General features: G+C 57.9%; 10 protein-coding genes across 10 annotated transcripts; 5 read left to right on the top strand and 5 right to left on the bottom strand.

Annotated features, from left to right (window-relative positions):
- Positions 1-421: 421 nt before the first annotated feature.
- Positions 422-1,180, bottom strand: EHS24_003786 (uncharacterized protein; the record flags this gene model as incomplete). Its single annotated transcript, XM_028619430.1, has 1 exon — positions 422-1,180. The coding sequence occupies one exon, from the start codon at positions 1,178-1,180 to the stop codon at positions 422-424; it is 759 nt and encodes a 252-aa protein (XP_028472299.1).
- A 1,559-nt stretch (positions 1,181-2,739) lies between these two features.
- EHS24_003785 (uncharacterized protein) lies at positions 2,740-4,222 on the bottom strand (the record flags this gene model as incomplete). The annotated part of the gene is made up of 3 exons (XM_028619429.1): positions 2,740-3,450; positions 3,491-3,679; positions 3,719-4,222. 3 exons carry the CDS (start codon positions 4,220-4,222, stop codon positions 2,740-2,742), a joined length of 1,404 nt encoding a protein of 467 aa, XP_028472298.1.
- A 178-nt stretch (positions 4,223-4,400) lies between these two features.
- On the bottom strand, positions 4,401-5,214 carry EHS24_003784 (uncharacterized protein; the record flags this gene model as incomplete). The annotated part of the gene is made up of 3 exons (XM_028619428.1): positions 4,401-4,786; positions 4,839-5,034; positions 5,083-5,214. 3 exons carry the CDS (start codon positions 5,212-5,214, stop codon positions 4,401-4,403), a joined length of 714 nt encoding a protein of 237 aa, XP_028472297.1.
- Positions 5,215-6,223: 1,009 nt separating this feature from the next.
- On the top strand, positions 6,224-7,705 carry EHS24_003783 (uncharacterized protein; the record flags this gene model as incomplete). The annotated part of the gene is made up of 2 exons (XM_028619427.1): positions 6,224-6,257; positions 6,303-7,705. 2 exons carry the CDS (start codon positions 6,224-6,226, stop codon positions 7,703-7,705), a joined length of 1,437 nt encoding a protein of 478 aa, XP_028472296.1.
- A 100-nt stretch (positions 7,706-7,805) lies between these two features.
- Positions 7,806-9,174, bottom strand: EHS24_003782 (uncharacterized protein; the record flags this gene model as incomplete). Its single annotated transcript, XM_028619426.1, has 6 exons — positions 7,806-7,955; positions 8,003-8,044; positions 8,107-8,163; positions 8,201-8,450; positions 8,497-8,901; positions 8,948-9,174. 6 exons carry the CDS (start codon positions 9,172-9,174, stop codon positions 7,806-7,808), a joined length of 1,131 nt encoding a protein of 376 aa, XP_028472295.1.
- Positions 9,175-10,829: 1,655 nt separating this feature from the next.
- Positions 10,830-12,905, top strand: EHS24_003781 (uncharacterized protein; the record flags this gene model as incomplete). Its single annotated transcript, XM_028619425.1, has 3 exons — positions 10,830-10,930; positions 10,987-11,174; positions 11,221-12,905. The coding sequence occupies 3 exons, from the start codon at positions 10,830-10,832 to the stop codon at positions 12,903-12,905; spliced, it is 1,974 nt and encodes a 657-aa protein (XP_028472294.1).
- A 419-nt stretch (positions 12,906-13,324) lies between these two features.
- Positions 13,325-14,120, top strand: EHS24_003780 (uncharacterized protein; the record flags this gene model as incomplete). The annotated part of the gene is made up of 5 exons (XM_028619424.1): positions 13,325-13,337; positions 13,416-13,557; positions 13,626-13,663; positions 13,718-13,841; positions 13,964-14,120. 5 exons carry the CDS (start codon positions 13,325-13,327, stop codon positions 14,118-14,120), a joined length of 474 nt encoding a protein of 157 aa, XP_028472293.1.
- A 203-nt stretch (positions 14,121-14,323) lies between these two features.
- Positions 14,324-15,878, bottom strand: EHS24_003779 (uncharacterized protein; the record flags this gene model as incomplete). The annotated part of the gene is made up of 7 exons (XM_028619423.1): positions 14,324-14,458; positions 14,503-14,634; positions 14,681-14,774; positions 14,824-14,942; positions 15,118-15,169; positions 15,219-15,497; positions 15,673-15,878. The coding sequence occupies 7 exons, from the start codon at positions 15,876-15,878 to the stop codon at positions 14,324-14,326; spliced, it is 1,017 nt and encodes a 338-aa protein (XP_028472292.1).
- Positions 15,879-18,180: 2,302 nt separating this feature from the next.
- On the top strand, positions 18,181-18,846 carry EHS24_003778 (uncharacterized protein; the record flags this gene model as incomplete). Its single annotated transcript, XM_028619422.1, has 1 exon — positions 18,181-18,846. One exon carries the CDS (start codon positions 18,181-18,183, stop codon positions 18,844-18,846), a length of 666 nt encoding a protein of 221 aa, XP_028472291.1.
- Positions 18,847-19,900: 1,054 nt separating this feature from the next.
- On the top strand, positions 19,901-21,635 carry EHS24_003777 (uncharacterized protein; the record flags this gene model as incomplete). The annotated part of the gene is made up of 3 exons (XM_028619421.1): positions 19,901-20,279; positions 20,320-21,209; positions 21,375-21,635. 3 exons carry the CDS (start codon positions 19,901-19,903, stop codon positions 21,633-21,635), a joined length of 1,530 nt encoding a protein of 509 aa, XP_028472290.1.
- Positions 21,636-23,255: the final 1,620 nt, after the last annotated feature.

The following is a 23,255-nucleotide window of genomic DNA, read 5'->3' as shown; positions in this document are numbered from 1 at the left end:
ATGTGCGAGAGCAACAGTTGGTTGCTGTCGTCATCCAATTATCAAACGGCGATCGGCATCATCGGCTCGATCGCCGACATTTCAATCCGCCGATATTGGTCGCAAAAATAAAAAGTCTTACCGACAATTCGATAACTTCCTCTGCTCTGATGGATTTCATTGGCCAAGCCAGCCTGACCGATGCAACCGCCACGATAGGAGCTGCATTTCGAGCACTAAACGGCCCCATAAACCGGGTTTCGCTTCACTCATACGCACTGCAAACCCATACTCACTGTGCACCCACACCGAGAAGTCCACCGTCCATACTCGCGAAGCGGCATGTCACCACTAAACGATCAGTGTTCACCCATTGAGCCAGTGGGAAGAAGCAGTAGGTGTGGCTACAAAACGAGTTGCATTTGGGTATCTTGAATAATATTTAACACTTGGGGGTAAGGTTGTCGGTCGTAATCCTGATGTTGCCTTCCGCGTTGCTCTCCTGCAACCTCTTAATCTCGTCCCAGGCGTCTCCCGTGCCGTCGGGGATGGTGATTCCCGAGAAACCGAAAGTGGCCGCAAGGACATCAGTCATAGGCCACGCGCCGCAGCTGTCGGTGTCGATAAAGTCGACGCGAATGCTATACGCAGAGCAGCCGTTGATGTCTTCGTAGGAGAGCAGGAAGGCGTTTCCAGGGAGAGTCATCTGCCACTGCCAGCCTTCCTTGGCCCTCTGGGCATCCCCGCCGAATGGGCCGGCTCCAGACCTGGCATAGGTCTGCCAGTGGACGTTTTCCCATGAGCTGACCTTCCTGATTCCAGCATTCATGGCCTCTTTCATGACCTGTTTCATTGGCAGGCCATTGAACTTGGTGACTTGGCCAATCTGAATGCGGTACGACGCCATAAAGAGGTCCTCGCCGTCGGCCCCCGGCTTTGCAAACGGATGCTCGAAAGCGGCACTCGTGTAGGTTTCACAGGCGTTTTCTCGACAGGATGAACTGTCCAGGATCGAATCGATTTCGCCAACGGGGTCGGCGTTACCCAGCAAGAACGGCTCCCCGTACCATTCCATAGTCCACTTGGTGACCTCGAGGCAAGTCTCGCCATCGCGAGGGAGGTGGATGGGGTTGGCACCCACTTGGCCAACCAGGGCGGTCATAGCGGCAAGGGCTGTGGCGATCGTAATGTGGCGAACCATGTCTGTGCGTTGCGAGGTGCGTAGGTTGTGAGAGAATCGAGGTCGATTCCTGTGTCGGGTAAGGTGAGATTATCGGACGTTGACTGTCGGTGGATTGTACAACAGAGTACCATCGCTACTCCTTATATACCTTTATCTCATGCCAACCACGTTCACCGTTCTCGCGGGCGAAAACAGATATACTGCAAACGTAGGTTTGCTTCTGGCAGCGGCATCCTCATGACGCAGCGCCGCCTTCAGGCTAAAACGGGGAACGTTTTACTTGGGTTTTACTTGGGAACTGCTTGGCGTTCGATGTGTGCTTGATTTATTCTGTCGGTTCGTTAGAGTGTAGTTTGTTTTGCTTATGGGTTTCGACTTTGGGTGTCCGACAGGGTGCAAGGCGGTGCGTGTTTCTACTAGAACCCTCGAGATGTACAGTGAGAGAAGCATAATGGGGTGCGCGGCACGGGTTCCTGACCACAAATCTGGACCTTTCACGTGGGCAAGCGAGCTTGCGATCAAACCATCCAACTCTATTTTGACGATGTTCAAGGGGAGAGAGGGTGGCTTCACTCGTGGGTCGGCATCGATCTCCAGAACCAACGCCCCCCCTATAGTCCCCTGTCCGAACCACTTCCGCAGGGATTTGGTAACCGACTCCAATTCACAAACAATGCACTACAAACCAGTGTCCAAGTCGGCAGCGCGGGGATGGGACTGAAGCTCCACTGATGTCCTGTGGTTTCACGCTATCTTAGATCCGCAGTTTCCGAGATGCCAGCGGAAACGATAGTGCGTTATCCACCCCTCGTATCTCACCCATGGACTTCTACCCGTCACTTCAAACGCATATCAACAAACGAGGACACAGCCCTGTAGAACGGGTTGTGTCTACCATGGCGGTGCTGGAGATATTTGCACCTGACGGACGAAACGTCTCCTCCTCCCCCAGACGGCCGGAGCTTGATCAAACAGAAGAACATCCCCAACAGAATCAATGACCTTCCGTCTAACGTGCAGTGGTGATATGGGGAAGCCAGTCCAGCCTCAGCTTTCTCTTACTGCTTCACTGGGACGCTGAGATCCGCACAGCCCCAAGGCGTTGCGTGGTTTCCGGAGGCGAACCTCCCCATTTGTCAAATTGCTGGCCGTCATTGCTTCGCAGGGTGTTTCGTCTTGAGTCCAGCTGCTCATCCAAGTTCGTGGGGTAGTGATGGGTGGGTTGCTAACAGAACCGAGACGTGACCAGAGTAATCGAGGGACGTACACTGGCTTGTCCAACGAGAGGCCTTCGTCATACTGGGGGGACGGTGACCTGTTGACCGACCATCCATTGCCATCGACGGGAGAGGAAGCTACACCAGTACGCATGTGGTCTGGCAAACGAACTCCCTTACCAAAGGATTATTACTGAATACCCTCGGTCCCGCTTTGCCAAGTGCTAAGAAGGGTCTTGCCCACAGGTATAGACGGTTGCATCACTACTCTCGAACACTGCCGCTGCGTGACTACGGTCTTGCGCACTTCAGAAGCGACTTCCACATGACACTCACACCTCCACGCAACAGACAACGCGCTCAACCTCTGTCCTCTGACTCGTACTCTACTTCGAATTCGGATTCGGACTCGCATTCGGACTGCTCTTCGGTGTCGAGGGGGCCCGGTACGCTGGCCGACTCGGCAAAGCGATGGAGGAGCGCATAGGCCGTAAACCGACTCGAGCCATCATCTCGGCCCCATGACTCCTCGTACGCGGCCTGAACTTGAGAATCCCACTCAGACCTCTCGTGCACTGGTGTACCAAGCGTACAGAGGACCGTTGCTGCCCAAACGTCGTTGAGGGGCAGCCAGTTGGGCGGGAGAGAAGGGGGCCGATCTTGGGGCAGGCTGAATGTGGACGACCCCACAGTCCAATTGGGCTCAGTGGGTCCTGAGGGTGTCGCAGTGGCAGATGGAGAGGGTGTCGCTTTAGTACCAGCGATGTGCGCGGGGAGAATAATGTACACTGCCGAAGACGCTGCATCGGCCCTGGCGAAGTCCTCAGATATCGCCTGGATCTGAGGCCAACTACGCGCCTCCTGCAGGCTCGACTGAGCCAGAGAGTCGTAGATGTCGCTGTGAATCACACGTACCCAGTTGGGCGGCAGGGGTATGTTCGAGGAATTCTGGCGGATCTTCAGTTCACCAAGCGCCTGTAGGGTGTCGGGGGCATGCCTGCGGTTATGGTAGCGACATTTACGACCAAGACCAGCACAGCTGTCGCAAGCGGGAAGTGTGCGTGAACATTGCTGACCGTCAGCCTGGTGATCGTCCCGAATCAAGACCCACCGCTGTGTCTTTGGAATAGATGCAGAACCCGCAAGCAGGACCTGTCTTGCGCCGACTCTTGAAGGTGGTCGCCGTCTTGCGTTTCTTCTTGGGGGAGGCATTGTCGCTGTGCTCGGTCGCATGCTTGGCGTACCGGCAACTAAGACCCTGAGCTGCACAGTTGTCGCATGGTGTCGTGCCGGAGCATTCCTGCCAGTCAGCAAACAGCACATAGGATAATATACGCACCACGTCTGATGCTTTGCAATGAACGCAAGCGACGTCGCCGGCCAGCTGCGTGGTGACGGACTGTCCACTCCCTCCAGCACTGGGTGCCTCGTGGTTGTCTTCATCCTCGACAGTGAGCTCCTCGTGGCTTCTCTTGTGACGGGGCCCCTTGGGAGAGCCGGGCAGCGAGATGGACAAGGTGAAGTCTGCGAGAGGTGGAGTGCCGACTGTGATCGGGAGGGAAGGTAGTGTAGGGCTAGAGCTCGGTGTGTGACGGCCCCCCTGCAGAAGCTCGTATCCCTTGTCGGGGAGTGAAGGTGCAGGAGAGAGGATTGAGGAGGTATCTCCAAGAGAAGCAAGGTCTGAACGAAGTGGAGTCAACGGTGAGGATGTCGTCGGTGAGTGAAGAGGAGGAGCGATGTCGGTTGATTGGTCGACTGGGCGGCCGCGGACTGGTTGAGAGGCGAGGATGGCGGCCAGAGTGTCCTCATCAAAGCGCCTATCGGTGCCTCGGGTGCTGACCATTGTGGAAGATGGAGTTACAAGGTGGTGAGTTGAATGAGTTGAGTGAGTGGAGTGAAGAGAAGCAAAGGAAGACAACCGCCTTCCCTCAAGATGAGAAACTACACCTTCCCTCCCCTCCTATCAGTCACGGGGAACCTCATCGCATATGAATATTAGGCTGTTTCCTTCTAAGCACCTTCTAAGCAATGACCTGGAACCTGTCCTCAAGTGGCAGGTATGACCTTTCAGCTGGCGCTGCCACAGCTTTGCCAAACGGCATGACCGCGGTCGAGACCCAGTTCTCGGGCGTACCAAGCACCTCCCTCAAGGCAACCGCGTTGGCCTCCTTCATCTGAGGGAAGTGTTGCAAGCTTGCGCCCAGACCGTGGTTGGACAGAGCAGCCCAGACCGTCATCTGAAGCATTCCCGTTCCGTTCGCACTCCACTCGGGGAACAGCTTGCTGAAGTCGGGCATCTTGGACACCCAGTCGGCCACGACGGCCTCGTCCTCGAAGAAGACGACCGTGCCGTAAGAGGGGAAGTATGCCGAGTCCCACTTCTTGCGCGCGTCCGCCCGGAACTGTTCTGGCAAGGTGTCAGCTGCCTGTCGTTTCTGTGCAGAGCTGAGTTGACTCACCAGGAATACTCTCGCTGTTCGACTTCCAGAGCGCGTCCCACAGTTGCTTGTTCTTGTCGCCGAGGATGAGGGCCGCACGCGAGGACTGCATGTTGAATGCAGTGGGCACATGTGTGACCGCTTCGCCCACGATGGTGGCCAGCTCTTGGTCTGAGATGGGAGACTCGGGCTTGATAGCATAGTGTGTTCGGCGATTCTGCATCGCGTGAGCATACTCCCCTCCGAGGGTAGTGCGGCGACTTACCTTGATGGCGTCAAGGACCTGCTTCGAATGGAGATCGGAGGCTGGGGTCGCGAGTCCACGAGTCATGGGTCGGATAGCGTTTGAGCGGGAGGCGCTCATAACTGCGCGGGTGGAGAGCTTGGCAGCGAGCATTGTGGAAAAATGTGAGGTCTCGGGGTGTGTGAGGGATGAGGAGTGAGATGGAGCAGATCAGTCTTGTCGCTACCTGTTATAAGCGGGATGTCATTTACACCAACGGAACGGCACATGTGTGGTTGACAAAGACATGACAAAGTGCTCTCAACGATGACGCTGCGGGGAGTGGACGGCGTGGACGACGGTGAGCGATCGAAGCGCGACGTATCGACTGCGGCGATAAAAACAAGCAGGAGATTGCCGCATAATTGCCTCTTTCGGACACTTGATCCCAGGTCTTGGGTCAGCACCGGCTGGCAGCTGGATATTGCATGTCATCCCTCTCGTGATCTCGAGCTACACTGATGGCCCCGAGGTGCATTGCTCGGCATTCCCATTGGCATGGAATGGTTTGCTTTTCAGGTAGAGAGATTGCCTTTCAACCTGATCAGCCCCATTGCGCACAGTGACATCTCTCTGTTGCCTGGTGCTGCTTCAACCAGTTGTAGTGAGTTCGCTTCGTACCTCATTTCGGGCCAGAAGGACCGCGATGAGAAGAACGCGGACGGGTGGGTACGACAACATGTCGCCGCCTTGTACTGGCTTGGCGGTTTAGACCTATGGCCCGGGCTTCGATTGTACGGCATGCTCACGTCCTTTATACGCTGGCATCGATACCAAAGCCCTCGCAACACACCTCGTCATTGGGTTCTCATGGTTACTGAGACCTGAAGTCTGGACTTGGCACATGTTGTCAGATATCAGTACAGTGACTGCAGCCCCATTGTCCCCGTCTCTTCCTCTTCTTGCCTGGTTCTCAACCACACTGCACGTCGTCGACATTCCCACCAACGCCTACCACCAAAAATGAGCGTACGCTCAGACGACACATATCTTATCCCGAGGGAGTATGTCCACAATAGCGAGTCTGTCGCTGCAAGATCGTCAGACAGCTCAGGCAAGAGCCAAGGGATCGCGGCAACCAGCCATGCTGAACTGCGTGACTCGGAGAGAGCGGCCCCTTTAAATGGCACAGAACTGCTTCCCAGCTGGAGAGACAGGTGAGTGCTTCTGGTGGACACAGGAGTTGACAGGGAGGTACCCAGGTGCCCTAGCGTTCAACATTGCGTCGTTTATTCCCCCAGCCGTCTACATGACCCTCACCAAACTATGGATCTCGGGAATCGATCCAGCCATGGTCGCCACGTCGGAAGCCTGGACATACATTGGCGTGGCCGCCGAAGTCATCAACGAGGGTCTGCCTCGTGCGGCGTACAAGGTCATTGGTGACAGGGCGAGACTCTCGCATCCCCAGCGAGTAACCACGGCGTTCACGATGATCGCGGTCCAGTGCGTTCTGGGCGCCATCTTGAGCATCATCATTGCCGGCGCCGCCAAGGAGTTTGCAGCCAGCTTCGTACCAGCAAACGTCTGGCTTCGCAGTGTCAAATACGTTCGCATATCGGCCTTTTCATCCCTCTTCTCGGCACTAGAGGTTGCAGTCTCGACATCGACACGAGCGCTTGATTGCCCAGACGTTCCACTCGCGATTGCCACCGCCACGACGGCCCTCAATATCCTCCTCGATGTACTCCTCGTCAGCAAGTATAGGGTATACAAGAACGCGGACGTCACTACACAGGCTGCCATCCGCCTCGCTTGTGATGGGGCCGGTGCGATGGTCGGACTGGTCTACTTTACCTCCCTCATGCTCTGGAAGAAGAGTCCGGACATGCGCCGCTGGCTCGTTCGTCCACATTTCAGTGCGTTGCGGAGCATCATTGTCCCCGGATCTTACACGTTTATCGAGTCGGCTATCCGCAACGCCTTCTATCTCTGGCTGGTGCATGGTATTGTTTCACTCGGCAACGACTATGCCACTGCCTGGGCAATCTTCAACACTATCCGGTGGGGACTCGTCATGGTCCCCGTGTACGCTCTGGAGGCGACTTCTGCCACCTTTGTGGGCCATGCGTGGGGTGCGTTCCGCCAACGCACGGCCGACGGGAGTCTGGTCACAAAGGCCAACGTTTGGCTCATCTGCCGCCCAGCAATGGTGTCGGTCGCGATCGCCCTGGTCGTAGAGGTGCCGCTGTGCATAGGCATGTCCCTGGCGGGGACGTACCCGTTTGCACTCTACCTCTCGCAATCCCCAGCCGTCGCTACCATCACGGCACACATGTGGCGCACGATTGATTGGTGCTACATCCTCTACGCCGCCACCACTCAACTGGCTGCCATCCTCTTGGCAACCAAGCCACAATGGTATCTGGGCCAAAGTCTGGCGTCCAATCTCCTTTGGGTCATGCCATGGGCGATCGTGGTTCAGGTCCACGGTCTGAAAAGTGGTGATCCATGGATGTGGCATGCGATCGTGTTTGGAGGGAGTATGGTGTTCAGTTTTGTGGTCGTCCTGATCGTACTCGTGTTCTGGGGCTGGAGGGTATGGCGGACAAAGTGGGACACGGCCCCCCGACCCATCATGGTCCAGCCAACGTATCAGTTGTAGGACAACTGTATATGCAAAAGGCCAAGGTCAACGGCTACATATTACTTTTGATTGCTTTTGAAGAGGCTAGCAACTACCTTTGTCTGCTTGATTTTCGCTCTTAGTCCAGGATCTGCACCTTGATAGCTCCACTCGACGGGTCGGCAGCAGTGTTGAACGCCTTGATGGCGTTGGCGAGCTGGTAGCGGTGGGTAACAAGTGGCTTGACGTCAAGGACGCCGTCGGCAATGAGTTTGATCGCTTTCGGGTACTGGGGTGATCAGTAATGGTCATACCCACGAGCGTCAGATAACTAACCTGGTGAGTATAGCGGAACAAGTACCGCAAATCAATCTCGCGCTGAGAGCACAATCCAATGGGATACTGGTTTATCAGCTGCGGGTCCGATGACGAAGACGTACCGTAGACGTGGAACCGCCCATCCCGACAACCATGACGGTGGAGCGAGGCGCAACCGACTGTAGTGAGTAAATGGACTCCCAGTGACCTACTCACGTTAATGGCCGTGTCGATGGATACATCGCGGCCAGTACACTCGAGAGCCACACGGATGGTTGACTTGGCCGCTGCACGCACGGCCTTGGCCGTCTCCTCGGCTGTGCCAGAGACGAGAACTGTGCGAACCCTCGGCACCAACTTGCGGGCAAACTCGAGACGAGACTGGACCACATCTGTGATTACGAGTGGGCTGCAGCCTGCCGCCGCGGCGCAAAGGAGGCTGATGATACCGATAGGCCCGGCGCCGCTATTTTGTCAGCTGGCAAGTCACGGGGTACATAACATCAGCTTACCAGACAAGAACACCGTCTCCGAGTTTGGCGCCTGACCTCTCCACCGCTGCCAAGCCCACGGCCAGAGGCTCACACAGCGCGCCTTCCTCGTAGCTGACACTGTCGGGAAGCGCATACAGCCACGCCGCCGGATGGAGCAGGTATCGAGTCAGAGTGCCGTGGTATGGAGGGCAAGAGTGGAAGACCATGTGCGGGCACAGGTTGTAGTCGCCATGGACGCACTGTTCGCACGAAGCCTGGCCACACGGAATGCCAGCCTCGATCGCTACACGGTCGCCCACCTTCCATTTGGTCACTTCAGAACCGACAGCAATGACCTCGCCGGCGCTCTCGTGGCCGGCACCGACGTCACAGCAGAGCTTGGTGTCGCCAATGCCGCCATGTTTCCAAAAGTGAACGTCCGAGCTGGCAGTCAGCGTGAAACGATCGGCCACCACATGGCTGTTCTCACCCGCAGATGCCCGTTGCGTGGACGTGCAGCACGACCTCTCCCTCACCGGGAGTCGGCATGGGCTTGGAGAGCATGTGCAGCTCGCCCGTGTCATTGTACGAGCAGGTGATGTTGGCGTTGTTGTCAGCGAGGGCCGGGTCGCCCGCAGCCAGAACCTCAATGTCGGTGCTGGCTGGGTCGAAGCGCGCTTCCCAGTAGGTTTGGGCGGTTGGGGCTTCCTTGGTCATGATGGATGTGTGAGGATTGGGGCTTTCTGTGCAGAGAGGCGACCCGCTGAGTGTTAATATAGGCCATGTACATAGTCATGAGAATGGCAGCGCGTGCTTTTGGGGTCGCGTTGGCAACATGGGTTAAAGCTGTTGCATCACATGGCGGGTGTCTTCTCGGCAGCATGGTATGACCCATGACGCACCATGGAACGACAATTGTCCGCGCGGCCCACAGTGTTCCGACGGCCATGGCCGACAGCGCAGAACGTCCATAACGTCCATAACCTCCATAACGCCAAACTTGCCATCCCTCTGGACCCCTTACTGGCCATTGCTGCCTTACCGGGCCACGGGAGGAACACAATCACCTAATACCGACAGGCAGGCGCCCCAGAAACACCCCAAGGTCGCCGATCTCCGAACTTTGGAAACGGGTTTCTGGAGGGGTCCGAGAACGCAGTATCCGAGATGGGCCATATCTCGCAGCGTGCAATACTGCGTTGTCCAGGCCATATGGCCATGTGTGAACCCAACACACACCCCCTCTCGGTGCCCCGTCCGAGCTGCCCACGGGGCACCGATGTGTTCGTCACCACACATGTGTGCCCGCTGTCGGCGCTCCCATGCGCCGCCGGCGGCGCTTACAGCTGCGGCGCCATTGGACACATTGCCTGGTACCGAGCTCCCGAACAAGCGGCGACGAGGTCACCAGCGGTACTGACCTGGTGTGCGTTTCACTGCTTAAAAAGTAACACACTGTCACGACAGCCACAGGTCCACAGGTCCACTGGAAACACGACCTCGTTTCAAGCGCTCAACATGGGTCCACCATGTCATGGACGAAGACGTCAGCGATCTGATGCTGCGGGCTCCAGTCTCACAACATTGCTTCAAGCCACAGGCACATTGACAAAAACATTACAAACCCCAGACAGTTCTATTGCTGAGAAGAAGGATTCACTGTACAAAAGATGGAAGCAAGCAGACGTGTGGACCCACCACGAAGCGCCTTTCGGTAACCATCCTTCGAACCCAACGGCCCGACACCGAAGCCTGCGCCGGTCCTCGGACCCATCCCGCCGCTGGGTGCAGGTGAGCCGGCGTGCGTCGACGTCGGTGGATCGCCGTGTTCCTGTGGACACGAAAGGCTAGAAGGCCAGAAGGTGACAAGGGCTGCATGCGGGTCGGTGGACAAACGCTTCTGTTCGCCTGCGGGGTGTGGAATGTTGCCCTAAATAGACGTGTTCCAGGATCCCGGACCGCGTTCTCGAACTGCAAAAGCCTTTGGAACCATCACCTTGGGTCTCGACAACGCGATCGTCCCACCGGTGCTTGTGCCGAACAAGACAGTGGTGCACGGGTCCTAGGCACACCACATCACCATACTGTACAGCCCATAGCGGTGGCCACACCGAGACGCAGGCGGCCCATCCCCCTGCTGTTTTCGGAGTGTAGCCGACGCGACCTCAAAGGTGCTGCTGCGCACCCTACTAGTGCCCCCCCGACCAACACGCCCGGTGGTCAACAGGGGTCCATTTTGCCATTGACCTCAAATACCATGCACCATGCATCCAAAGGGGTAAAACGTTGCTCTCAGTCTCTGATCCTCGCCATATCTTACTTAAACCGTCCTCACGTAGCACACTTTGCATCCATTCTTGACAATCTCCACCATGCTTACCTCGCTCCCGCTGCTGGCAGCAGCAGCAGCAGCGGCCATCCAGGGCGTCAACGCAGCCGACGCAGATTCGTGGCGCAGCCGTTCCATCTACCAGTATGTTTTGCGGTTCGACTGCTCGTTACGGCGCTCGTCACTGACAGCATAATAAGGATCGTCACAGACCGTTTCGCTCCACCGTCATCGGACGCGCCAGCCCTCACCAGCGGCCTCGTGTCACCTTACACCTGTGCCGCTGGGGCTGGTACATACTGCGGCGGCAACTGGCGGTCCATTATCGACAAACTCGACTATATCGAAGGCATGGGCTTTGACGCCATCTGGATTTCACCCATTAGTCGTCAGTATCAAGACATCAGTCAAGCAGGACCAAGCTCACATCCCAGTCAACATTGACTATGCGACTCACTGGGGCTGGGGATACCACGGCTATTGGGTCATCGACCAAACCAAGCTCAATGCGCACTTCGGTGACGGTGACGACCTCGCTGCTTTGGTGACTGCCCTTCACGATCGCGACATGTTGCTCATGGTCGACATTGTTGTTAACGATGTCGCCGCGACCAGTACTTCGACGTACACTAGCACGTCTGCCCTGCAGAGTGGCGGGTACCTCTTCACAGAGGAAGAGTATTATCACCCCCTCTGTTGGGTGGACGAGAACAACCAGACCTCTGCCGAGGACTGCTGGATGGGCGACAGCAACGTCCCCTTGATGGATGTCAACACGGAGAACAGCTACGTGATCTCAACATACGAGACCTGGATTTCAGAACTCGTGTCCAACTACAGCATCGATGGACTGCGTCTCGACGCAGCTAGGAATGTCCGTGCCGCATTCTGGCCCGGGTTCTGCTCAGCTGCCGGCGTCTTCTGCATCGGTGAAGTCTTTTCGGGCTCGACCAGCTCTGTTGCCGAATATCAAACTGGCGGCTACCTCGACGCGACCCTCAACTATCCTTGGTACTACGCCTTGACCAACGCTTTCAGTCCGACAAAGTCCATGTCGTCCCTCATCAGCTACGTCTCCCAAATTACCTCTGAATTTTCAAACACGGCGGTCCTGGGCAACTTCCTGGAGAACCAGGACAACACTCGTTTCCGCAACGTCACCACCGATGCCCAGCAGGCATATAACGCCCTGGTTGGCCAGTTCCTGTTTGACGGTATCCCCATCGTATACTATGGCCAGGAGCAAGAGATCTCCTTTGGGTCCACAGACCCTTACAACCGCAACGCACTTTGGGAGGTGGGATACGGCACTACCACGACGTCCAAGTACATGACCACCCTCAACAAGATTCGCAGCGCACTCGTCAGCAGCTCATGTGCCCAACTCAACTGCAGCAGCTCGTACCTGGACGACAAGTCTACTGTCATTTCTAGCACTAGCAACGACGTGGCCATCCGCAAGGGTCCTATTATCATCTCCCTTACCAACCGCGGTGCTAGCGCCAGCTCGGCCACCTTCTCCATCACGGGTACGACCTGGTCGGGTGGTGTCGCCATTGTCGACCTCCTCTCGTGCTCCACCGGCACAACCAACTCGGACGGCTCGATCAGCGTGACGTACTCGTCCGCTGCTGGATATGGTCGGCCGTACGTATTTGCCCTAGCGGCCGATGCTGCGTCGCTCGGTCTTTGCTCCACGAGTACGACCGCGTCGTCAACGACCGTGCAATCGACCAGCACCAGCACGTCAGCCAAGACGACCACGACTGCCACTTCAGCCTCTACAACATCAGCAGCCGCTGCGAGCTGCACCGCTGTAGCAGTCACTTTCAACGAGGTTGTGACCACCACGTACGGCGAGACCATCAAGATTTCGGGAAACGCCACGGCTCTCGGCAGCTGGGACACGAGCAAGGCCATCACGCTGTCGGCGGCAAACTACACGTCCAGTGACCATCTGTGGCACGTGACGGTGAACCTCACACCGGGTTCCACTGTGTTGTACAAGTTTATCAATGAGGCGGTTGACGGCACCATCAGCTGGGAAAGCGACCCCAACCGCTCGTTCACAGTGACCAGCGGATGTACCGCCGAAACAGTCGGCGACACCTGGCGTTAGGAGGCGAGCAGAGTCTCAGTCACACAGATACTTCAGATTAGGCGAGTGAAGAAGCAGAGGATCCGGAGAAAGAAACGACGGCAGTGATCTTGTATGCAGCACACGTTGCAGGTAGCCACAACTCAAATGGGTCCTCCTGTTCTCCATCTGACGGACCGAATGCAACGTTTCGGACCGGGATCCAACATCGGATATCCATTCCTGCTAACCGTTCCACTGTGACGTCACCTCACCACCCCAGGTCCAGAGATCCAGAGATAGATCTAACGTCCAGTGGATTCCATCCCGAGGTATGTGCTACAGCTAGTGCACAAATGGCGGGGCCGGCAGCTCCGGTTCACGAGTGGGTCTTCGATCCTTGTGGTGTTGTTTCTCATCATCCTCACTCACCCGCTTACCAATAAACAGACCGTAGCACGATGGTCAAGAAGAGTGAGTGAGGCCCCCACACCCACCACCACCACCACCATGAACGCCGTGCCGGCCATTGCTGACACGCTCCGCTCACAGTCGACGTCCATTTCAAGAACGGCGACTGGAAAGAACAGCCCAGCGGTGGAGGAACCCTCGCGCTCCGGCACTCGTATGGCACGAAAGAAATCGTCTTTGACGGCCAAGAAATGAAGGGGAAAGGGTTTTGCTCGTACACGCTGTGAGTCATCTGCGGGAGCGGCACCCCCCGCACAACGCCGTGCGCCAAGTCCACAAACTGACGTGCAGCGCCTACCACCCGGGCACAGAGGCGACCGCCACTTACGGTGCGTGCAGCCCCTCCTTCCATCCGGGCCACGACCCACGCTGACCTGTCTTAGACGGCCAGATGGTGTTCCACGGGACTGTCCTCGGTAAAGAAGGCTCTGTGGTCTTCCGCGAGCATGGCCAAATTCTCAATGGCAAGCTCTCGGCCATATGGACCGTCATCCCGCAGGCTGCTACGTGAGTGCAGCCCACGCAATGCCGTCGGGGGGCTCAGAGGGGCGACTGGGCGTTGCGCTCTGGCATTGGCCGGGTTGCCCAGGTGCCTCTTTCGCACCATCTCTTGGCTGACACCACTCCAGTGGCGAGCTGCTTGGCATGTCTGGCCGCGGGGCGTACGAAATGATCGCTGGCAAGTCGGGCCTCCCTGTCAAGGGCAAGCTCGAGGTCGAGTTTGGAGAGGTGCCCATGATGCAGCCCAGCGTGTGGCGCAGCACGAGCATCCAGTATATGATGTGAGGCCCGCGCCTCAACATCTGTAAATGTTGTCACTCACTGTACGAGGATGGGCAAAAGATCAGAAGTGTATTAGTGGAATGCAACGGATACCGGCGGGGGTCAGTCACGATTCATTGATCTTCTTTCACTACTAATGTATTCCCGCGCTTGACCTCCCTCTTCACCCACAACACCACAGTTACCCTTCAAGCATCCCCAACGCGTCAGGTGGTGGGGATCTTTGCCCGCCGCTTGCGCGTGCTGGTTTCACTGGCACGGCGGATGGCCCATGTAAACTCGTAGCTCTTTGCTGCGTCCTCGTACGTGGAGAGGATACGGGGATCGGGGCCGCCGTCAATCTGGTATAGTGTCAGTTTCGGCCTCTAGACGGCAAGTAACTCACCGCATCGATAAAGTTGGACACCTCGGTCGTGTACGGGTCGTCGTCGAGTGGCGTGATCTCATGCTTGTCTGATCCGGGGCGGCGGACTGCGAGGGATGGCGAACCGTATGGGTCCTGGAGGATCATCTGGTACTGGGATTTCGTCAGCTGCAATGCAAGCGTCGACCAGCAGACTCACTCCGTCACAGTACACCTCGAGCTCGATCGAATAGTCGACACCGTGCAGGACCGTGCCGTGGAGGAGCGAACCGACTGCACCAGACTTGTACTTCCTGCCCAGTGTCAGCTCATACACCGCCGGCACGGTAAACCCGAACGGACCAGTTGGCACTTGTCACGCGAGGAATCTTGTCCTCCATGGGGATCGAATCGTCGTCAAAGTTCTTCTTGCTCAGCTGGCCGGGCTTTTCGTCCGCCTCAATGGCGTGCGCGTAGAGAGTCTCAAGGTCGACGTCTCCGCCAAAGTAGCGCGACAGGTCGGCTGAAGTGAGTCAGCGCACGATGGAGGGTTGAACACTTGCCGAGGTGGGTGCCGTTCTCGATTATGGGGCCCTGGCAGACCGAGTTGCGCCACCATTCCTGACTGTCAGCTTATGAACGAAAGCATCAGCTCACCGTCTTCACAGCCAACTCGTAGGCCATGATGTACCGCCCGAACGTGGCCATGCTCGCACTGTCAGCGATGGAGCAACGCGTTTGCAACCTAGCAGACTCACACAGTAAGGTTGTTCTCGTCGATAATGTCCTTCATCTTCTGCACGAGCTTGAGGTATCGGAGGCAATAGCCCACCGCGACGACACCGTTGTGACGAGTCTCGAGAATGTGGCCGACCTCTTTAGCCTGGCCGACAGACTCTAACCATGGGGTACCCGTAGCGACTGGCTTCTCGACCATGATGGCGGCATTGGGAAAGTACTTGTTGATCTGGATCTCGAGGTCGTTGTAAGGTTCCAGGCCGCCGCGGAACTGCGGGGGTGAGGCGACGAAGATTGCTCTAATGAATCAGCGGGGAGCTCGAACATGATGCGAGGGCTGGGCGTGGTCACTGGAGGTTGGCTGCTCATCGCTGGTGACAGCAGGCAGCAACACGTCCTGAACACCGCCCAGACCACCCGGCCCGACCGGTTCGGTCTCTGCCCACGCCCACGGGGCACCGCACAGGCACTCACTTGGGCACTGGGGCATGACCTGCCTTCACCTTTTCGGCATAGGCGGCAATGCTGGGGAGGATCTCGGTGTTGGCATAGCTGTCGGCGACGAACAGCTTGCTCTTCTCAGCGAGTGCGGCCTGGGCGCGAGTAGGAGGATTGGCTGGGTCGATCACGGCTGCGACCTTGAGGCGTGGTCCGAGCTTGACCTCTGCGCGGCGTGCCATGTTCCATGGTCCTGAGACGGGTTAGCCATGGAGAGAATCCCCTACAGAGCCAGGCGACAGGCAGGCAAGCAGGAGAGCAAGCCAGGACAATGCCAAGAGGTAATCGAAGCAGACGAGGTGGGGCAGCAAGACGTCAACAGCAACCCACCCTCTGGTGAACCGAACATGGCCTACGGCGGTTAGCAGGGGGAGCCGAAGACGGACGGACGACGCACGAATCCTGCGCCGACGAGGATGGCATCAAACTGGGGGCCTTCATGAGATGGCAGACTGAAACCCGCTGTTAGCCGTCTCCTATGCAACCTCTTGGCCTCGCGGATGACCATCCTCAAAGGATCGCCCTCGAGTTTATGCGCGTAGACTAACGGGATGTAGCGATCATAGGTAGGCGCCAGCAGCAAGCCCCGGCGGGACAGCGACGCGCACGTCGGGATCGACGCGCGCGCAGCCGAGATGCCGGCGCGTGCGCGAACGTTGCGTGCAAGACCAAGCATCATGTCAATTGGTGTGAAGAGTGATCGCGAGGACGAGAGAGGCGGAAAGGCGCAGACGAGTGGGCTGCTGATGCTGAACGCGTGTGGGGTGGGCGGCTCGGATGACAGTGCGCCGAGAGAAGCAACACACGCCGGTTCCTCGCGTCGGATAACACCGGGTCCTGGCTCTTCATCATCGTCAACCACCGCGGCAACTTGCAACTTGCCGCTGCGGCACAGCTGCCTGCATGCCTGTGTGGCTGCCAAATACCTTGCCAAATACCTTGCCAGCGATCCGTTTGCCGAGACAAGTCCTCACCGAGGCCGAGGGCATGTTGGGTGTCTCGCTGCATTCGCCGTACACCCCGCCGCGAGACAGTCACGGCCGGCAGCCGCTCCCCCCCACCCTGCACTATGGCTGCTCTCACCACACCGTGGTGCGCAGCTTGCACGAGGGGCCACACAGAGGATTAGAGTTGTGATCGAGAGATCGTTGCACGCGTTAGTGGGGTAATAGATCTGGGACAAGAAGGGTTCAACGCTGACGACAGCCAGATCCCCCACTCTATTCGGCTCTCGGCGTGCGTATCACGTTCCGAACGTGGCCGCGGGGTATGGACCAAGGCCTGTGGCCTGTGGCTTGTGTTGGCCGGCGGGCTCCGAGCAGAGGCTAGCGACGGCGGGCCACCGGCCACCAGTCTAGGAATGAGATCCCTCTCGCTCGACAAACGCACGTACTCTCAGCACTTGCGCCAGCACGGTCGATGCCGCCGGTGAATTACACGGCGAACATGTGCCATCGTTGTTTGTATTATCACCTGTTGTGTCACACATACCTCTGGCCTCACACCATCCGTCCCCCTCCCATTCAAATTCAAATGGGATCATGGCGAACGTTAGCGCTAAGGGGTATACATCCCGAGCCAGCCGAGCTCCGCGGGGAAGGGGGTTGCCCCCACCCGCTGTTCCAGTGTGTCGATGTTGAAGGCCCCCCATGTCCTCCCCCCCCCCACCCTCACGCCAACCGCGGCGGACGGCTGTTTCGAGCAGCCTAGTGCCATTGATAGAATGCAGGAATTGCTGCAGCCGGCGGCCGTCGCCGTTCGTGTTGCAAAGCTGCAAGGCCGCTCGGCGCTGACATCAAGTGACATATGTGGGTGACACAGCCAGTGGCGCGCAACGTCTTCATCCCCGCTGTCCATCACATCCACTTGCGTTTGTTCTCACAACACCTCATAAAAAACGACAATGGACATTGCTCGGCCTCGTATTACTCGTCCTCGTAAAGCGTGAGTGGAGGCGGCAGACGGCACGCTTGGCGTCTGCGACTTGTGGAGCCCATCCTCTGGCATTCCATGTTCAGGGGCTGGAACCTGGCTGACGGAATAACAGCTGCACCGTCTGTCGCGCAGCAAAGGTCGGTTTGATGCTGAGAGACGAAGACGATGACCAGAACGTTGGCTGATGGACACCAGACGCGCTGTCTGCCAGAGACTGTCAACGCAGACCCAGAAGCACCTTGTTCCCGATGCGTCCGACTCGGTGTCGACTGTTTCTATCTCTCGGCCAAACGCGGGTACGCAACTGGAAGACGACGTCTTGTTTGCAGATCACTGACGTGCAGACCACCAAAGGGACGTAAGCGCACCGGTTCTGCAGCAATGGGCACGCTTGTCCCTGCCCCGGTCCGTCCACACGACCAACCAAGAAGTCAACCGCCATGCCACGGCCAGTGTGCCATGTACCACGTCCATTGCGCGTGTCCGCGTGTCCCACCAGCAGCCCTACCTCCTCCGCCACCACTGCACCTCCTCCCCGGCCCCAGTGGCATGCCCCTCCAGCCAAGTCCTGGCGCGCTCCCAGACACGGGACGCGACTACTGGTCTCGACCCGCCCCTCGACCCATGCCCAACCCGTTTGCTGACCAGCGCGACGCACCACTGCGGTACCACAGAGCTGGGGCATCGTACACCCTCGGCGATGGATATCACACCGGCCCCGGGTTGCCAACAGCCAGCAGGCGTAACAGATCACAGAGTCTGAGCCCCCGCAACCGTGTCGAAACCTGGGTAGAGGGATACAAATCTGCCGCACCTTCCACTACGTCCACGACATCCGCAGCAACGTCCACTGGCAGCTACTCAAACTTGTCCGGCACCACGTCGGCAGTCAGCAGCATGTATACCGGACCCCAGACCCCGGCCTTCTTCCCATCACCACTCGACAGGCGCATGTCATACGACTCACAGTCGCCCATCTTCCCAACCTCACTTGACAGGCGCATGTCGTACGAGTCCCAGCTGTCGTCCATCCTCCCACCACCATTCGACAGGCGCATGTCGTATGAATCCTCGTCCATCCTCCCGCCACCACTCGAAGAGCGGCGGTCGTTCGAATCCCAGCCATCAGCCAAGGACGATGCGTATCGCGAGGCGGGCACGTTTTCCGATACTCCGCTTCGCTCGCTGCACGACTATCACTTTGTCGCCGAGTGAGGTGCTGTGTGTCGATAAGGACGGTGCCTCCAAAAGGCAGTGGCGTGGCCGGCGTGGATACTGATACGGAGAGATACGAAAACGATGGCGACGGCCAGCGGCCAGCGGACACGGCAAGAAGAACAATGTAGCAAGACTTCCACGACAACCCACGCAAACACGACCATGTGATATATAGCGACAATGACCGATAAAGCGGAAATGCGGCAGCGCAGGAGAGGGCGTAGATGATGGGCCGCCTCTGGACGATGCCACCCAGCTGAGGGTAGCCCCAGGATGAAAGATGATGTCTGTAGTACCAATTGAACAGCCGTTGGTTCTTGGAGCAATAGCGGCTTATGTATATGCGTGCTACGGGCCAAGCCCGCTAGCCCCGCCGCTAAACTGTGTTGCTGGAAGTCGTTCTGTTGAGCGGTAACCGCCGCTGGCCCACTCGGTGATGTTGGACGCGTTAAGCGAGACTCACTTCTGAGGTTCTGAATTCTCTCTTCGCTGCAGTGTACTGCTTCCTGCTTCTCAGATCTCTGCTTATCGAAGAACTGTATTGCTGACGCGTGTGCTCGCTCTCATTTGGTGCACGGCGCGCGTGCATGGTGCGTACATGCCGAGTGCTTGCCGCTACACGGCGGCCGTTGTTGCACACGCGCTCGTAACGAAGCTGGCTCTTGCCCGTAACGAGACGTGCTGGCTGCCAACCCGTGCCTGGGATGGTTGTGTATATTTACACCCGGCCGGACGTTCTGCCTTGTCCTCGAACACAACCATGCTCATGGCCACCGCCCGGCTCTCCCTCGCCGTCACTCCCGGCCGGGCGGGGCTTGTCAAGGCGCGTAGCATAGGGGCTGCCCAATCTGAGTTGGGGGGTTTCGCACTGCGCACCAATGCCCACCTGCGCGTGACCCCGCGTACTTAAGAAGGACGACTGTCCCCCCACTAACACGGCTCCTCACCTGTTGCGTCTCACCCCTCTCTCACAGAAGCAACGCAGTTCCCAGCTTGCACGGCTTGATAGCACCTGCCCTCCCCATTCTCATTCGCCACCACACAGCATTCAATGATCCGCACCCGCCTTGCACGCGTCCCCGCCACCGGCTTGTCGCGCGTCCACGTCCGCGGCGTCGCCACCTCGCTCCCGCGTCGTCTCGCCTCCGAGGCATCGCCCAGCGTCGCTGCCAAGGTCCAGCCATGGGTCAACCCGTTCCCCAACGACACCTTCTCGGTGGGCCCCAACAACGGCTTCCTCCCCACCAAGGACCCCCTGGCTGTCCTGCCCAAGGAGTATGAGGTCATGGACGACCTCCTCGAGCGCATGCGTCTTGTCAAGAAGGACGGCACGCCTGGTCTCCTCGCCACTGGCGACTTTGGCGCAGCCGTCGACAAGGAGCTGCCCGAGTATGACCTGACCAAGGTCAACGATGGCGAGCTTCTCTCTGGTAAGTCCCAACTGTCTTATAGTGCGCGGCTCACACCCAGCCCTGTACCGTGACCTCACCTTTGTCGCCTCGGCCTACCTCCTGGAGCCATGCGACATCCAGTACCGCAAGGACAAGACCTATGGTCTCGGCCGCCAGACCCTCCCCCGCAACATTGCCGTCCCTCTCAACCAGGTTGCTGAGAAGATTGGCCAGCGTCCCTTCATGGAGTATGCCCTCTCCTATGCGCTGTACAACTACAAGCGCGTCGACCCCACAAAGCCCATCGACTATGACAACCTCGAGCTTATCCGTGGATTCTCGGGATACGATGACGAGCACGGATTCATCCTCGTCCACGTCTCCATGGTTCACCATTCGGGCAAGCTTGCCAGCGCCTCGCTCCGTGCTCTTGACGCTGTGGCGGCCAACGACCGTCCGGCCTTCAACCAGGCAATGCAGGACGTCGTGTCCAGCTACCAGACCATCAACGGCGTCATGGAGACCATGTGGGGTCGTTCCAAGCCCGAGGGATACATGTCGTACCGCACGTTCATCATGGGTACCAAGGCCCAGCCCATGTTCCCAGGTGGTGTGATTTACGAGGGTGTGTCCGACGAGCCGTTCAAGATGCGCGGCGAGTCTGGAGCCAACGACTCGATGGTTCCCCTCGGCGACAACCTTCTGGAGATTACCGCCCAGATGCCCGTCAACCCCTTGACCGAGGTTCTCCGTGACTTCCGTACCTACCGTCCACGCAACCACCAGGCATTCCTCGAGTACGTCGAGAAGCGTGCCGCTGCTGTTGGAGTCCGCGAGTTTGCCCTCGAGAACGCCAACTCGGCCGCCTACTACCTTGCCGCCGTCGACCAGATTCGCGCTTTCCGTCACAGGCACTGGAACTTCACCATGCACTACATCGTCACCAAGACCAAGCACCCCGTGGCTACTGTGAGTTCTTATGAGGAGGGTCTAGACGAAGAGCAGAGTGGCGGTACGAAACCCATTTGGCGGATATTGGTTCCTTTCCGCCGATCCGCCGATCCTGCCACTTGTCTTTCATCGTCCAACCTGTCTCCCTTCCTGTAACAAGTAACAGAGCTAACTCTCTGACAGGGAGGAAGCCCTATCCTTTCATGGCTGCCCAACCAGCTGGGTGCCGTTCTCGATGTCATGAACGAGACTCACGCCGGAATCAAGTACGACGAGCTTGACCCCCAGCTTCAGGTCATGGTGGAGGAGATTGGTCTCCGCTCCGAGGCGCAGAAGCGCGTCCTCACTCGCCAAGTCGCCAAGCTCCAGGCAGAGCGCGGCGAGGACTCGACGGTCGTCGACGCCGTGGAGAAGAAGCCTGTCAACGAGTCGGCCTACGCCTAAGCGACAGGCGCGCCAAAGCCAAACCCGGGAGCGGATGATTCGTGGTTCGCCCCCAAGATTAAGAAAGCGACGCTGCTTTAGGGACGTGTACCTAAGGTTGTAGCTGTACATAGATGTATTCGGAAGTGCTGCATCACGTGGAAGAGGACGCAACGAGACGGCACCATGGCCAGTGCCGCCTGTAAACTGTCAGCTGACCAAGGGCACGAAGCGTCTGCAGAAGCATGCTGGAACTGGCTGTCTGTTGGCAGTTGCGCGTTAACCGTCCGGCGCTGCCGTTGGGACCGACTGTGGCAGGTTGCTGAGGAGATCAAGAGGGATGACCCCAGGCAACAGTCGACGAGAAAGCGGGTGTTCTGCTCGACAAGTATCTTCCTGAGAGTGATGGGAAATTGTAGATATCTGTGTACATGTACACATGCATGTGTGTGCACTGGTTCACATGCTCGCACCCTATGCCCCTCTGGTAAGCGCTCTTTTCGTATTCCTCGTCGTACCCGTCTCCGCATCCCTTTTCAGCACTTGTTCAGACCACTTAGCCTGCAGACGCAATGTCTGTCGAAGATACCAAGAAGATCGCCGAGCTCATGCTCCTCAGAGCTGAAGAGGCCTTGCAGGCATTCGAGTCTGGCAACGGTTTCAAAGTGAGCGCACAAAGTGTATGAACGCTGAACACAGGCCCCTACTCTAACTTACACTGGCTACTACGAGGGCACATCGGTACGTCCCGACAGACTCCGGTTGGCGGTGCTGATTTCAAGCAACTGAGCCATGCATACACCGAGTTGCTCCGAGCTCCCTATCCCAGAGACCAGCCAAGCCGACAACGGGTATTTGAGGTGGGTCCAGGATTGGACGTTTGTACTGACAGCGGGCTCGGGTCCTCAAGAGGCTTGACGACCGGCGTACACAGCTGCACCTTGAGTACCCGGGGAGGAGCAGCGACTCGGCAGCACCGGACACTACAACCACGACCACGACAACGACCACAACGACCACTGACGGTCAAAGCGAATCACGAACACCAGTCCAGCAACTCCAGTCTGATGCTGTGAACGGCCGCACTGGTCACACGAACAGTGCGGGCGACCAAGACACACACGCGCCACCTGTCCTTGCCAAGGACGACCAGAAGCCATCCCAACAGGCCTGCACCGAAGCCATCAAACTGGCCCATAAACTACTTAGACAAAAGACAAGGACCCGACACGCCAAGTACAAGCACAAGGGCCGCCACCATCTGCGCAGCGGTATCTCCCTGCGCCGCGATCGTCTCAAACTGGAAATCTGGCGTGAACAACGGGACCTGGCCGAGGACCTCGCAGTCAACTATCCGGACAAGTCAGTCTACAAACGGCTCCAGATGGCGAGGGAGATCTGGAATGAGTACTGGGATGTGCAGTAGTTATCGGAACGTGTGCATGGATGTCCCTAAGGGTTGGTAAGCCTGTCGACAAAACACAGGCTCTGCTGTTCGCTGTCCCCGTGGCTCTGAATGTTGGCAGCCGCGCCATGATCCCACGAACATGTCTCTGTAACTGCGCCCATCGCCACGCGCGAAATCCACCACCACCACGCATCACCACGGCCCGCTGATAAGTCAGCAGGCCGGCTGTTGAA

Source organism: Apiotrichum porosum (genome assembly GCF_003942205.1).
Source record: "Apiotrichum porosum strain DSM 27194 chromosome Unknown scaffold_18, whole genome shotgun sequence".
NCBI classification, from domain to species: domain Eukaryota; kingdom Fungi; phylum Basidiomycota; class Tremellomycetes; order Trichosporonales; family Trichosporonaceae; genus Apiotrichum; species Apiotrichum porosum.
The sequence above is the reverse complement of the archived record's forward strand: the minus strand, read 5'-3'. Positions and strand labels throughout refer to the sequence as shown.